Here is a 12,139-nt window from a genome sequence, read left to right as displayed (position 1 = left end):
ATGCAAAAGCACATCAAACCCTTCTATCACTCTATTCAAACTAAAGTCTTGTCTTTAAAATATGCTTTTTGTTATTTATACTATATTATGCTCTTATCTTATTATCTTGAACCTGAAGTATGCACTTCTCACGTATCCCATTAATACAATCAGCTTCATTCAATAAGCAGCCAACCGCATAGGGTAAAAGAAGTCATTGAAACGGCGCTTGAAAGAAAAAATTCCTGGACGTCTTGCAGGGGTTTGATAATATTTGACATTTGAAACTGATCCACGAGATAAGCAAACTATTGTTCTGGAACTATTGTCACCAACTGAAGTAGTACCTTTTTGAAAGATAATTTACGGTGTTCTATGAAGGGAATTTTCAATATTATAGACTATTTCGGATGAAGTTACGCAGAGTTGTGCTTTGGGGCAATTCCTATATCTACTCTATAACTGTATATATTCAAACAATAAAAGAAACGGTAGTTCGAATATTTATCGAGGACACAGTCATTATGACTAAAAATATATATCTGTCTAGAACAATAGTAGAACAAGTGGCAGTCAATAAAACTCACAAATTGATTACAGGCTAGAAAATGTAGCTTAATAGCTCGAAATCTATACGTATCAATTTTACATTGCGGCCAAAGGACTGAACTCTATTTATATGGGATGTACAATTCCTCAAGCAGAATCACCGAAGTATGTTGAAATCCATCTCGATGGTAGGAAGAATTGGAAACATCAAAAAAAACTGAGCAGTTTAGAGTAAAAAATTAGCAACAATTTACAATCTCAAACTTACAAATATATTGATTTATCAGTCAATAGTAAAGCCTTATGGGATTCATATATGGGGTTATACTAAGTCATCAAACCGACTAGTAATCCAAATCAAGGAAGTAATCGAAAATTTCGACCTAAAACATGAAAGGTCACTAAATTATACCAATATAGAAAGAATACACGCAAAAATAAAAAAAAGATTGATTCAAACAAAAAAAATGTGTTGTTTTAATTTTACCTTAGGTTAGTCTAATTTAATTTTAATTTGAAAGATACAAACTGATTTATTTATTATTGTCTTTCATGATAAACGATTCGAATAACCAAATAATAATAACAAATTATTTAGCGATCAAGATTGTCCCAGGGATATGTAATATTAGATGTTAGATTAATGTTACATGTTGGATTAGATAAGATGTTATATTAAAGACATCTCTAGACTTACTAAAACATAAATAAATTAAGACCAATTAAAAAAGTAAAATAAAAAGTCCTCAAAATTAAAAGAATATTTTCTCTTTTAATTTAGAAATATGTGATACTGAACAAAACTATTGATGATAAATTGGAACATACGTCTAATACTAATTTTTACTGATAAAAACTGAAGTATAATAATATTGACCTAAAATTTAAAAGTAGACAAATTAGTGTCACAAGCTGGATGTTATGATTATGGAATACTGACAAATAAGTTACTTATTCCTTCATACTGTTACATAATGATGGTTGATTATGAAGTTTCTTAACGAGGAATAACCAGGAATAATTTGATAAAATTGTCAATGTAATTATGATATTTATTTTTATTTTATTGGGTCAAGCAAACGTTATGGTCTTCAATATATAGAGTGGATTTGGCTCTACTATAAAGTTTCATTATGAACAAAAGTTCCAATATGAACAAAAATATTTTCTTTACGACGTTTGACATACTAATTTTATTAGGTCAAAAATTTTTAAAATTCAGCTCTGTTTCTGTGTATTTATTGAAATAAAAAACATATTTTTCTATTAACAAATGCACTTATGCAAAAAAGTCTAATTCTATAATAGTAGTAACATTTAAACTAAAATTATATTGTGTGAAATAGTCAACAAACGAGATAATGATTTGTAAGAGTGTGATACAATTCTTCATTATGGTTGGTCTATCCTATCAAGAGCATTCCGGAATCTTTCTATTCCTACTTTATCCGCTAACTTGATATTTTAGATGTAATTGTAATTTTTATAATCTCACAAGTTTTGGATCTTGGTATATAAAAACTCCAATGTATTTTCAGTAATTTTCTGAAGTGCCTACTTCATTGTTAATGATAATGTCTTGAATATTAACGCCTCGTAGTTATTCTATTGATGAGCCATCATTTTAATCAAATTTGACTGCTTTGAGCAAAAAAAAACAAGTAAGCATTTCAAAGTTGATTTGGTATCTGACAAATGATTATTTTAAAATAACCATTTTAATTGAAATAAATTTCATTCTTTGACGAGACCTAATTGATCTGACTGCTTTTTAGTTGATCTGACCTGAGGGTCAATGATTCAATATAATTTGGTAATGGCACTGAATAATCGAGGTATAAGGGGTTGAAAAATTGCCATATTAAAAGTGCTTTTGAAGAACACTGTGAATTTTTCTATATTAAAATGTATTATATGTGTGAATATATACGGTGTTATTATCTAAATAATATTATAAAGTTATTAGTTATATATTAAACATAATTTCAGTTATAATTAAAATAAAAACATATTTTACAATGTCTGGCGCATATATACTGTACAGTAACATAAAAAATAATGTTACTGGATTACAAGAAATATAACACATCCTAATGAAATATTAAGAAGCTTGAAATAATTTAGGCAAACGTCAAAAATGAGCATTCTTCAAAGTTATATGAAATACTGAAAGAACCCAACAGCAAAATAATTTATAAAAATATTTATTAGCCATGTTGAGTAACCGCAGTTAGCATGGCGATAGGATCTGTTATGTTTAGGTTTGAATCCCGCTCTGGCTTGTATGTAGGTTAGTGATTGACTAACTTTGAATAAATAGGGTGGGTAAGATAGGACGTCTTCTGGGATGATATCTATATTAAGGTTGTGTTCTAGTCTAAAAATATGAAAAAATCGATATATTTCATCATATTGTCAAAGCACCTGACAAACCTGCAGAACAAGTCGAATCTTACAGGCCTATTTCGCTACTACCTACAATATCAAAGCTATTTGAGAAGCTGATATATAAACGTGTTAAACATTTGGTAACAATACCAGATTTCCAGTTTGGTTTTCGAAATCACCATTCAACTATCGATCAAGTGCACAGAGTAACTGCGGCTATTGAAAGAGCGTTTGAAGAAAAGAAATACTGCCCTGCAATATTCCTGGGTGTCTCACAAGCTTTTGATCGGATTTGGCATTTGGGATTAATCTGTAAGATGAGAAAATTGTTACCGCGTAACTATTGTTAATTGCTGGAGTCATATTTATTCGGAAGAAAATTTAGAGTATCGCACGAAATGGCGTTCTCGGCGTTAAAAATATCTCGGCTGGAGTTCCACAAGGTAGCGTCTTAGGACCTCTCCTGTATCTGCTCTACACTGCTGACATTCCAACAACAAAAGGAACACTTCTTGGAACCTTTGCTGACGACACAGTTATTATGGCAAAAGATATATCTCTGCCTAGGGCAATAGAAAAAGTGCAAGTGGCAGTCAACAAAATCTACAAATGGACAAAAGATTGGAAAATTCAACTTAATAGCTCCAAATCTGTCCACGTTAATTTTTCATTAAGGCGAAATAATAAAAACTTAATTATATCACTCAATGGATGCCCGATTCCTCAAGCACAATCAGCAAAATACCTTGGAATCCATCTTGACGGTAGATTAAATTGGAAGCATCACGTTAGACAAAAAGCAAAACACATTAGAACCAAAATAAAACAACTATACTGGTTAGTCGGAAGATACTCTTAACTTGATCTAAAATCAAAGAGGTTGATCTATAATACAATTATAAAGCCAATTTGGACCTATAGGGTGCAAATATGGGGTTGCACTAAAAATTCAAATCAGTTAGTCATACAGCGCTGTCAAAACAAGATTCTTCGATTGATTGCCAATGCCTATCGCTATGTAACCAATGAAGAACTGCACGATAACCTGGAAATCAAATGCATTTGCGAAGTTGTGCAGGATTTCGCCTTGAAACACGAAAGAAGATTACTAAATCATTCTAACGTGGAAGCAATACAACTGCTGGACAGCGCACAGGATGTCAGGAGATTGAAACGAACAAAACCATACGAACTTGTGTGAACATTTAGTGTGTATTATTAGTGTAAACTATAGCTATAAGTTAATAATTAATAAATAATTGTAATTTTATAATTGAGGAATACATACTGATGTATTTTCTCGCACTCGTCTTGCATGCTAATTAATCCAAGCACATAGGAAAAGTAGTAATAAATTAATTGTAATAATAATAATAATTAAGATTGTACTAAGCGTATCTAATAAAGATGTTATAAAAAAAATATTGTCAAAGGTTAACCTTCCATCGATATACCCTTAACAGGATTTTTTAAAGTTTAAATTATTTTTGGTAATATGGCTGTTTTAATGTTTTAAATAAATCTCAAGTTCTACTGAACCGATATAATTTGGTGTGAGCCTTCTCTATATATTCTTCTATCGTTTCCCTCCTTTAATATGCTTAATATCCAACTAGTCCAAGAACTTTAGCAAAGAGGGACACTAAATATAATTAAGAAACACAATATTAATATGAGAATGTCAACGAAACCACTGTAATGTAAATGGTACAGTTATAATTTTACTAATTGTAGGCCAGTCAGTTCGAGCCGTATTTTCTTTTCCGCTAGACCTAACATGTTATTTATTCTAATCGCTATAAACGATCATGTTCTTGAAAATGCCCCTACAAATTGAAAGTACCATTTATATAATTGACTAAACTGTTTTTGATATTGACCTCCATTTTATTATTAGCAAATTTTCGAATTAATCCATTTAATATTTCTTTCGACAACACAAGAGCTCAATTGAAAAGTTCTCGACCTACCATAGTAAAACACATTTTTCTGGTAAAATTATTTTTTTATTCAACATAATTCCCTTCAAAAGTGATACACTGATTATAGCGATCCTCCAACTTTTCGATATCTTTTTTGTGGTGCGATTTGTCCTTTGCTTCAAAATAGGCGTCAGTTTCGGCGATCACCTATTCATTCGACGAAAATTTCTTCACAGCGAGCATTCTTGTGAGATCTGAGAACTGGATATAGTCGCTGGAGGTCTGTTCTGGAGAATAAGGTGGACAGGACAGCAGTTCATAGCTCAATTCGACCAATTTGACACGGTGTATTGTCTTGGCGAAGCAGTACTTTCTTTTTCTTCAAATGCGGCCCTTTCTCGGCGATTTCGTCCTTCAAACGGCCCAATAACGCTATGTAATAGTCGCTGTTGATGGTCCTTCCTTTTTCAAGGTAGTCAATGAAAATTATTCCATGCGCATCCCAAAATACAGACGGCATAACATTGCCAGTCGACTATTTTCCTACGCTTTGGAGCGGGTTCATCGTGTGCAGTCCACTCGGATGGCTGTCGATTGGACTTCGGAGTGAAATTATGGAGCCATGTTTCATCCATTGTCACATATCGACGCAAAACTCGGGTTTATTACGCTTGATCATCTTCAAACACTGCTCCGAATCATCAACTCGTCGTTGTTTTTGGTCTAAAGTGAGCTCGCGCAGCACCCACTTTGTACAGAGCTTTCTCATACACAAATATTCGTTAATGATATGATGTACACGTTCAGTTGATATCTTTAGAGTGTCTGCTGTTTTATTCAGTGTCAACTTACGGTCATTCAAAATCATTTTGTGAATTTTTTAAAAATATTTTCATCGGTAACAACCTCTTTTGGGCGACCACTGCGTTCACCGTCTTCGATGCGCATTTCACCACGTCTAAATTTATCATACCAATCCTTGATGGTTGGTTTTTCAGGGGCAGTGACTGGAAACTCGGCATCAAGCCAAGTTTATGCTTCAACGGTATTTTTCCCTTCAAAAAGCAATTTTTAATCAACACGCCAAATTCCTTTCATACTCAAAATGCTTAAATTCACAAACTAACGATCTGACAGCTGTCAAATTTTGCGATGATGATAGATGCGTGTAATCTTCTGAGGGTTAGGGCTAACTAAAAAACATATGGATTTAATTCTAGTAGCGCTATCTATGTCAGGCCGGGGACATTTCAACTGATCTGTTATACTAGGTTGTTGAATAAATTAATAGACATTCAACGAAAATTTCCGAAAGCATTCCTGTAGTTTAAATCCCACCATTTTAGAGTTTTTCCAGGATACCTTCTGTCCATCTGATGAAATTCATTTTACACTAAAGCATGTTTGAAGGTGTGAAAACAGCCAAAAATCTTATTTCGCCGATCAATGATCTTAGCAACGTTTTCAAATAAAATTCCTTCTTCATCCTAAAAAAAATTGACGCTAACACTTTCTTTTTAACACTTTTCGTTTCAATAGTCAATAAAAGCGACCCCATCCGGAAGCCAGTAATTAGTTCAACCAATATTATCTTATATTATTATATAGTTAGCTGCTGCTTTTATTTTCTGATAGCTACTTAACACACTTTCTGGTGGCCTCTGTATTAACCATGTAGCAACGATGAATGATGTCTGTCTATATAACAATCTTGTGAATTTGACTGGTTTTCTTTCAACTATACTGGTAGAGTAATAGAGAGAACTCAATATGTGTACAGTAACGTCCAGTATCCAGATGGTGCTGTGATCGCCATTCTAGTAATTTGATTGCTTGGTTTACATTGTATGGGCTACTGCAACGAACTTTTCTGTTGTGAAGGCTTTTGATTGGTTAATAAACAGAATTTACATATGTGACTAACTCCTGACGTTACATCTTATTGACCAATAATATTTAAAAGATTATTTATTATTTTCTGAAACATATTTACAATTTCAATAGCTACTTTCCCATATATTCAGGAGTTCCGCAAGGTAGTGTACTGGGTCCAGTACTGTATCTTCTGTATACGGCTGATCTGCCCACCACAAAAATAACTACTGTGGCAACATATGCAGACGATACAGCAATCTTAGCATCCCATGAAGATCCAGTCACAGCATCAATAAACCTACAAACCCACCTGGAGCAAATACAATTATGGCTGAAGACATGGCGCATTAAAGCCAATGAATCAAAATCCACGCATATAACGTTTACCCTGCGTAGAAGAACATGTCCACCAGTAAATTTCAACCATCGTCAACTCCCCCAAGCAGAGCATGTTAAATATCTTAGTATGCATCTAGATCGACTCCTAGCCTGGAAGAAGCACATACTCTCTAAACGGAAACAACTAGGACTAAAATTAAATCAAATGTATTGGCTCATTGGGCGCAAATCCAAGTTAACATTAGATAACAAGGTATTGCTGTATGAGTCTATACTCAAGCCCATTTGGACATATGGAATTCAACTATGGGGTACCGCTAGCAAATCTAATATATCTATCATTCAACGGTTCCAAAATAAGGTGTTGCGTGCCATTGTTGATGCTCCGTACTATATTTCAAATAAAGTGATACAACGCGATATTCCTCTAGAACCTATAACGAGTGTAATCCAACGTGTTTGTGTGAAGTACTTCGAAAGAGTGTCAGTGCATCACAATGTACTCGCTAATCAGCTAAATATGCGACTTGATAGTGAAGTGCGTAGACTAAAACGTTTAACACCACCTGATCTGATTACTGGACATATGTAGAGTTTAGAATAAGCATTAGAATAAGACTAATTAATTAAGATAATATTTTATACAGGAGATTGCTTAATGAAGTGATTTTCTACATGCCATGTATATATAATATAAACAGAAGAAATACTTATTGCCAATAGGGCAGATTGTGGACGAAGAGTAATAAAAAAATAGCTACTTTAATTTTAAATTTAATTATAATTTTATATTTTGATATATTTTAATTTTAATTTATAATCTTAATAAAATCCTTTACATATACATTTTTAAAACGATAACTGTTAAAATTATTGTAACATTATTGACATGGTAGATTCTACGAATAAAATAAAACAGACAGCATAAAGGCCTACACACAGTATAACAAAATAATCTTGACGGAGTTGCTAATTGCTGTCTTGACTTTATAATCTTATTCTCATCTCATATTTTAATTTTTTTACATAATTGTTCAGAAATACATATTCTTGACTACATGAGTTCTAATAGATCAAAAAAATCCAAGCTATCTTGGATAAGGAGACTTAAGCCACAACATATTGATTAGGATACTAGGCCAAAATATATTTGTTTAAATAAATGAACTGATTAAAAAAGTTATGCTATTGGGACATGAAATTCACTTAACACTAAAGCATGTTTGAAGATGTGAAAAAAGCCAAAAATCTTATTTCGCTGATCTTAGCAACGTTTTCAAATAAAATTCCTTTTTCATCCTAAAAAAAATTGGGATATGAGACACTGTATTGCCTCTATAAACTTAATCTTATCTTGGTAGTCTACAGAGTTAGCCCTAACAGTAAACAAAAACAGCATTTAATTTTCTTTTTTTTTTATATAATTGTTGAGGAATATATTAGCCAAAATATATTTCTTTGAATAAATTAAATGCATAAGAAAATAATTTCAATAGGTATCTTTTTAAAAGTTATTACCTATACAAATGTCGATTTACTTGTGCGATCGAAATATTCTTGTAGTGTAGTCGCAATTTACCCTCATAATTTTGACATTGTTCAACTTGAACATTTTCTGAATTTTATTTTCCGGTCAGCATTTTTACAACCATCTCCCATTTGTTGGGAGAAAAGTGAAAAATAGGTTAACTTTCCAAAAACAAAACTTTCTGATATATAATAAATTTTTTGCTGTGTATGTTCCATATGTCACACACCGCTCATGCGTAATCCAGATAATTTGAAATTTTTAACATCAGAAACCTATTTTAACTAGAGAAATCTTCTTGAAAGGAAAACGATGTCTCATTTCTCTGCTTCTCTGTAGGCCTAATGAAACAACACTTCTTAGAACGGATATGTATTATAACGAAATAATTTTTATTATAGTTTACAAATAAAAACGTAGAAAAATGGTTAAAACAATTGAAACGTGGAAAAAAGGCGGTTTCTCCAAAGTTTGCGTTGTTTACGTTTAGTTTAAATTTAAATTTCCTCAAATTTGTCATTTCTTTCAAGACATTTCTAGGTAAATACATAAATACAAAATTGTTATCTTTTAAATTAAATCGAAAAAGTAAACATTTCTGGGAATCTAAAAAATAATAACGAAAATTTTCCTGTTGATGAATTATAGTTTGTAATATTATGTTTAACAAAAGTATACTTGATGTATAGAGCTGTGTTAAATAGAGCTTCCTATACTATATTAATTACTATAAAAGACCCGCGCTACCTCATATCATAAATCATCAGATATTACCATAAATCACAAGAAAATTAACAGGTCAATTGAAATGTCTCCGGCCTGATACATAGATGGCACGACTAGAATTAAATCCATATGTCTAATAGTTAGCCCTAACACTCAAAAAATGCGTGTATAAATTTGACAGTTGTTGGATCATTAGTTTGTGAATTATAGCATTTTGAGTGAAGCAACTTTTGTTATTGTGAAAAAAATGGATAAAATAGGAATTTCGCGTGTTGATAAAATATTGCTTTTTGAAGGGAAATGTTTAAGCAAAAACTTGGCTTGATGCCGAGTTTCCAGACACTGCCCCAGGAAAATCAACCATCAAGGATTGGTGTGCTAATTTTAGATGTGTTGAAATGAGCACCGACGAAGAGTAACGGCCAAAAGAGGTTATTACCGACGAAAACATTAAAAAATCCACAAAATGATTTTGAATGTCCGTAAATTGAAATTGAATGAAATAGCAGACACTCTAACTAAAGATATCAACTGAACGTGTACATCATAATCAGTCACGTAAATGTGGGTATGAATAAGCTCCATGCAAAGTGGGTGTCGCGTGAGCTTACTTTTGACCTAAAAAAAACGACGAGTTGATGATTCGGAGCAGTGTTTGAAGATAATAAAGCATAATAAACCTGAGTTTTTGCGTCGCTTTGTGATAATGGATGAAACATGGCTCCATCATTTCACTCCGAACTCCAATCAACAGTCATCCGAGTGGACTGCACATGATGAACACGCTCCAAAGCGTGGGAAAACTCAACAGTCTGCTGGAAAGTTTATGGCGTCTGTATTTCGGAAGGATCATCAATAGCGACCAAGACAATACACCAAATTCATGAATTTGGCTTCGAATTGCTTCCTCGTCCACCGTATTCTCCTAATTTGACCCCAGCGACTATTTCCTGTTTTCAGATCACAAAAGAATACTCGCAGTGAAGAAATTTTCGTCGAATGAAGAGTTCATCGGTGAAACTGAGGCCTATTTTGAAGTAAAGAACAAATCATACTACAAAAATGGTATAGAAAAGTTCGAGGGTCACTATAATCAGTTTATCAACCTTGAAGGGAATTCTGTTGAATAAAAAAAACTAATTTTGCCGAAACAATGTGTTTTACTATGGTAGGCCGGGGACTTTTCAATTGACCTGTTATCTAACTTTCCATGGGCGCCTATGAAATTTAATATTCCTATAATTATATTCGTTGTCAGTATTGGCTGGGGAACAATTTATTGGATGACTTGATGCCTCTCACTTTTGTTACACAAACGCGATCATATCTGATTGGATGTAACCGTTACGGAACGCATAAAGAGCGCCTATAACTTCTATAAATGGTAATAGTGTATTATTGCGCCATTAGCGGTGAAATATTATGAAACCGATGCATAGATATAATTGAAATAGTCTTCAATTGCAATAATGATAAATTTTATGTTCTAGTATGGATTAAAGTATAAATAAAGCATTTATTTTAGCTGTAGATGATTCAATCCTTTTTTATGTAAATAAAAGATTACACATCACTTAATCGATATCTGATTCTTGATTGCTACATTCATAATAAGGAAACTCTAAGTTTTCGAAGCCTTTTTTAAAATGGTTTATATAGTATTTGCTATTAAAATAGACCTCTGTTTTAATAATTACTTCTTCATTTGGATCAGATGTTCTTTCCTGGAACATCTCGCTCTGAGTTCTGCAAAAAGCCAGTAGTTACCGGAACTAAATACATAATAGACAAAATGCGATGGTAAGGAAATAATTCGAGGTTTAGTGCATTCAAATTAACAATAATTTTCATCAATTTTTTCAACAACAATATTTTGAGGGAACAACACTTTTTCTTTTGTATGTGAGAAGGTTTTTTCTTGATTTTACACTTATTTGATGCAATAACACCGCATAATATCCGCTATTAATAATTTTACTATTCTTAAGATAGCTGATGAACAAAATGCAATGTCCATCTCAAAATATGGATGTTTTTGGCCGATTTGGATAGGTCGTCCACTCAGTTGACGTTATCTCAGGTATGAAAAAATATATGTAGTTTCCATTATTTTATAACTTGTAAGTTATTGGTTAAAATAACATGCCATTATGACATATCACTTGATATGTTATATATTGTTATGTTATAACGTTACAAGTTAAAATAGTATTACGAGTTCAATAAAGTTAATTTTGTTTTGAAATAAAAGTTAATAATTAGTGTAAATTACTATTATTATTTACTCATTACATAAGTGGCTTTTTAAATAATATTGATGTATTTTTTATTATATTAGTGATATAAATCAGTTTGTGATATTAATGATCTTGAATACACCAGCCAAAGTAATTATTCCTCACATCTGTTTTATGTTTTGTGTTTCCACATTGGTTTCTGTCTGGAGAATATATACGCGTCAAAAACTCTGGTACTATTAAATTGTAACTACATACAACTTTAAATCCACACAAAAATTTTAATTTTTAACTCAAAAACAAAAAGTAGCTAATTAATTAGGCATGTAGGATTATCGATATATAGGTTAGGAAAAAAAAATTATGTTTTTTTCTAGTTTCTTCTAGCGAATTTATTTATTTATGGACATGGGGATTGACAAAATAATAACATCATTTGATATATACATAATATTTATTAATTAATAAGATGTTGAGCCATCATTTGCCTTTAAAATGGCTGCAGTTTTTCAGGGAATATATATTATAAAGTGTCTGAACAGTTTCAAATGGGATGTTTTCCTATTCTTGTACCAAAACATCCGCCAATTGCTTCA

The 12,139-nt window shown here is 32.1% G+C and overlaps 1 protein-coding gene across 2 annotated transcripts in view; it reads left to right on the top strand.

Annotated features, from left to right (window-relative positions):
- Positions 1-12,139, top strand: part of Pgant2 (Polypeptide N-Acetylgalactosaminyltransferase 2) — an 89,157-nt gene that overhangs the window by 35,420 nt on the left and 41,598 nt on the right. The window contains exon 1 of one of the 2 annotated variants that reach the window (XM_076417565.1): positions 11,291-11,386. The exons of the other annotated variant lie outside the window; for it this stretch is intronic. Coding sequence (XP_076273680.1) covers positions 11,336-11,386 — 51 coding nt within the window. The 5' untranslated portion in view covers positions 11,291-11,335. Of the gene's footprint in view, positions 1-11,290; positions 11,387-12,139 lie in introns of those variants that run through there. 2 annotated transcript variants of the gene reach the window in all.

The sequence above is a fragment of the Rhynchophorus ferrugineus genome, unplaced genomic scaffold (assembly GCF_030347505.1).
Source record: "Rhynchophorus ferrugineus isolate W39M unplaced genomic scaffold, kcgeb_rfMv2 rfM11, whole genome shotgun sequence".
NCBI lineage: Eukaryota > Metazoa > Arthropoda > Insecta > Coleoptera > Curculionidae > Rhynchophorus > Rhynchophorus ferrugineus.
This window is presented reverse-complemented; position numbering and strand designations above follow the sequence as displayed.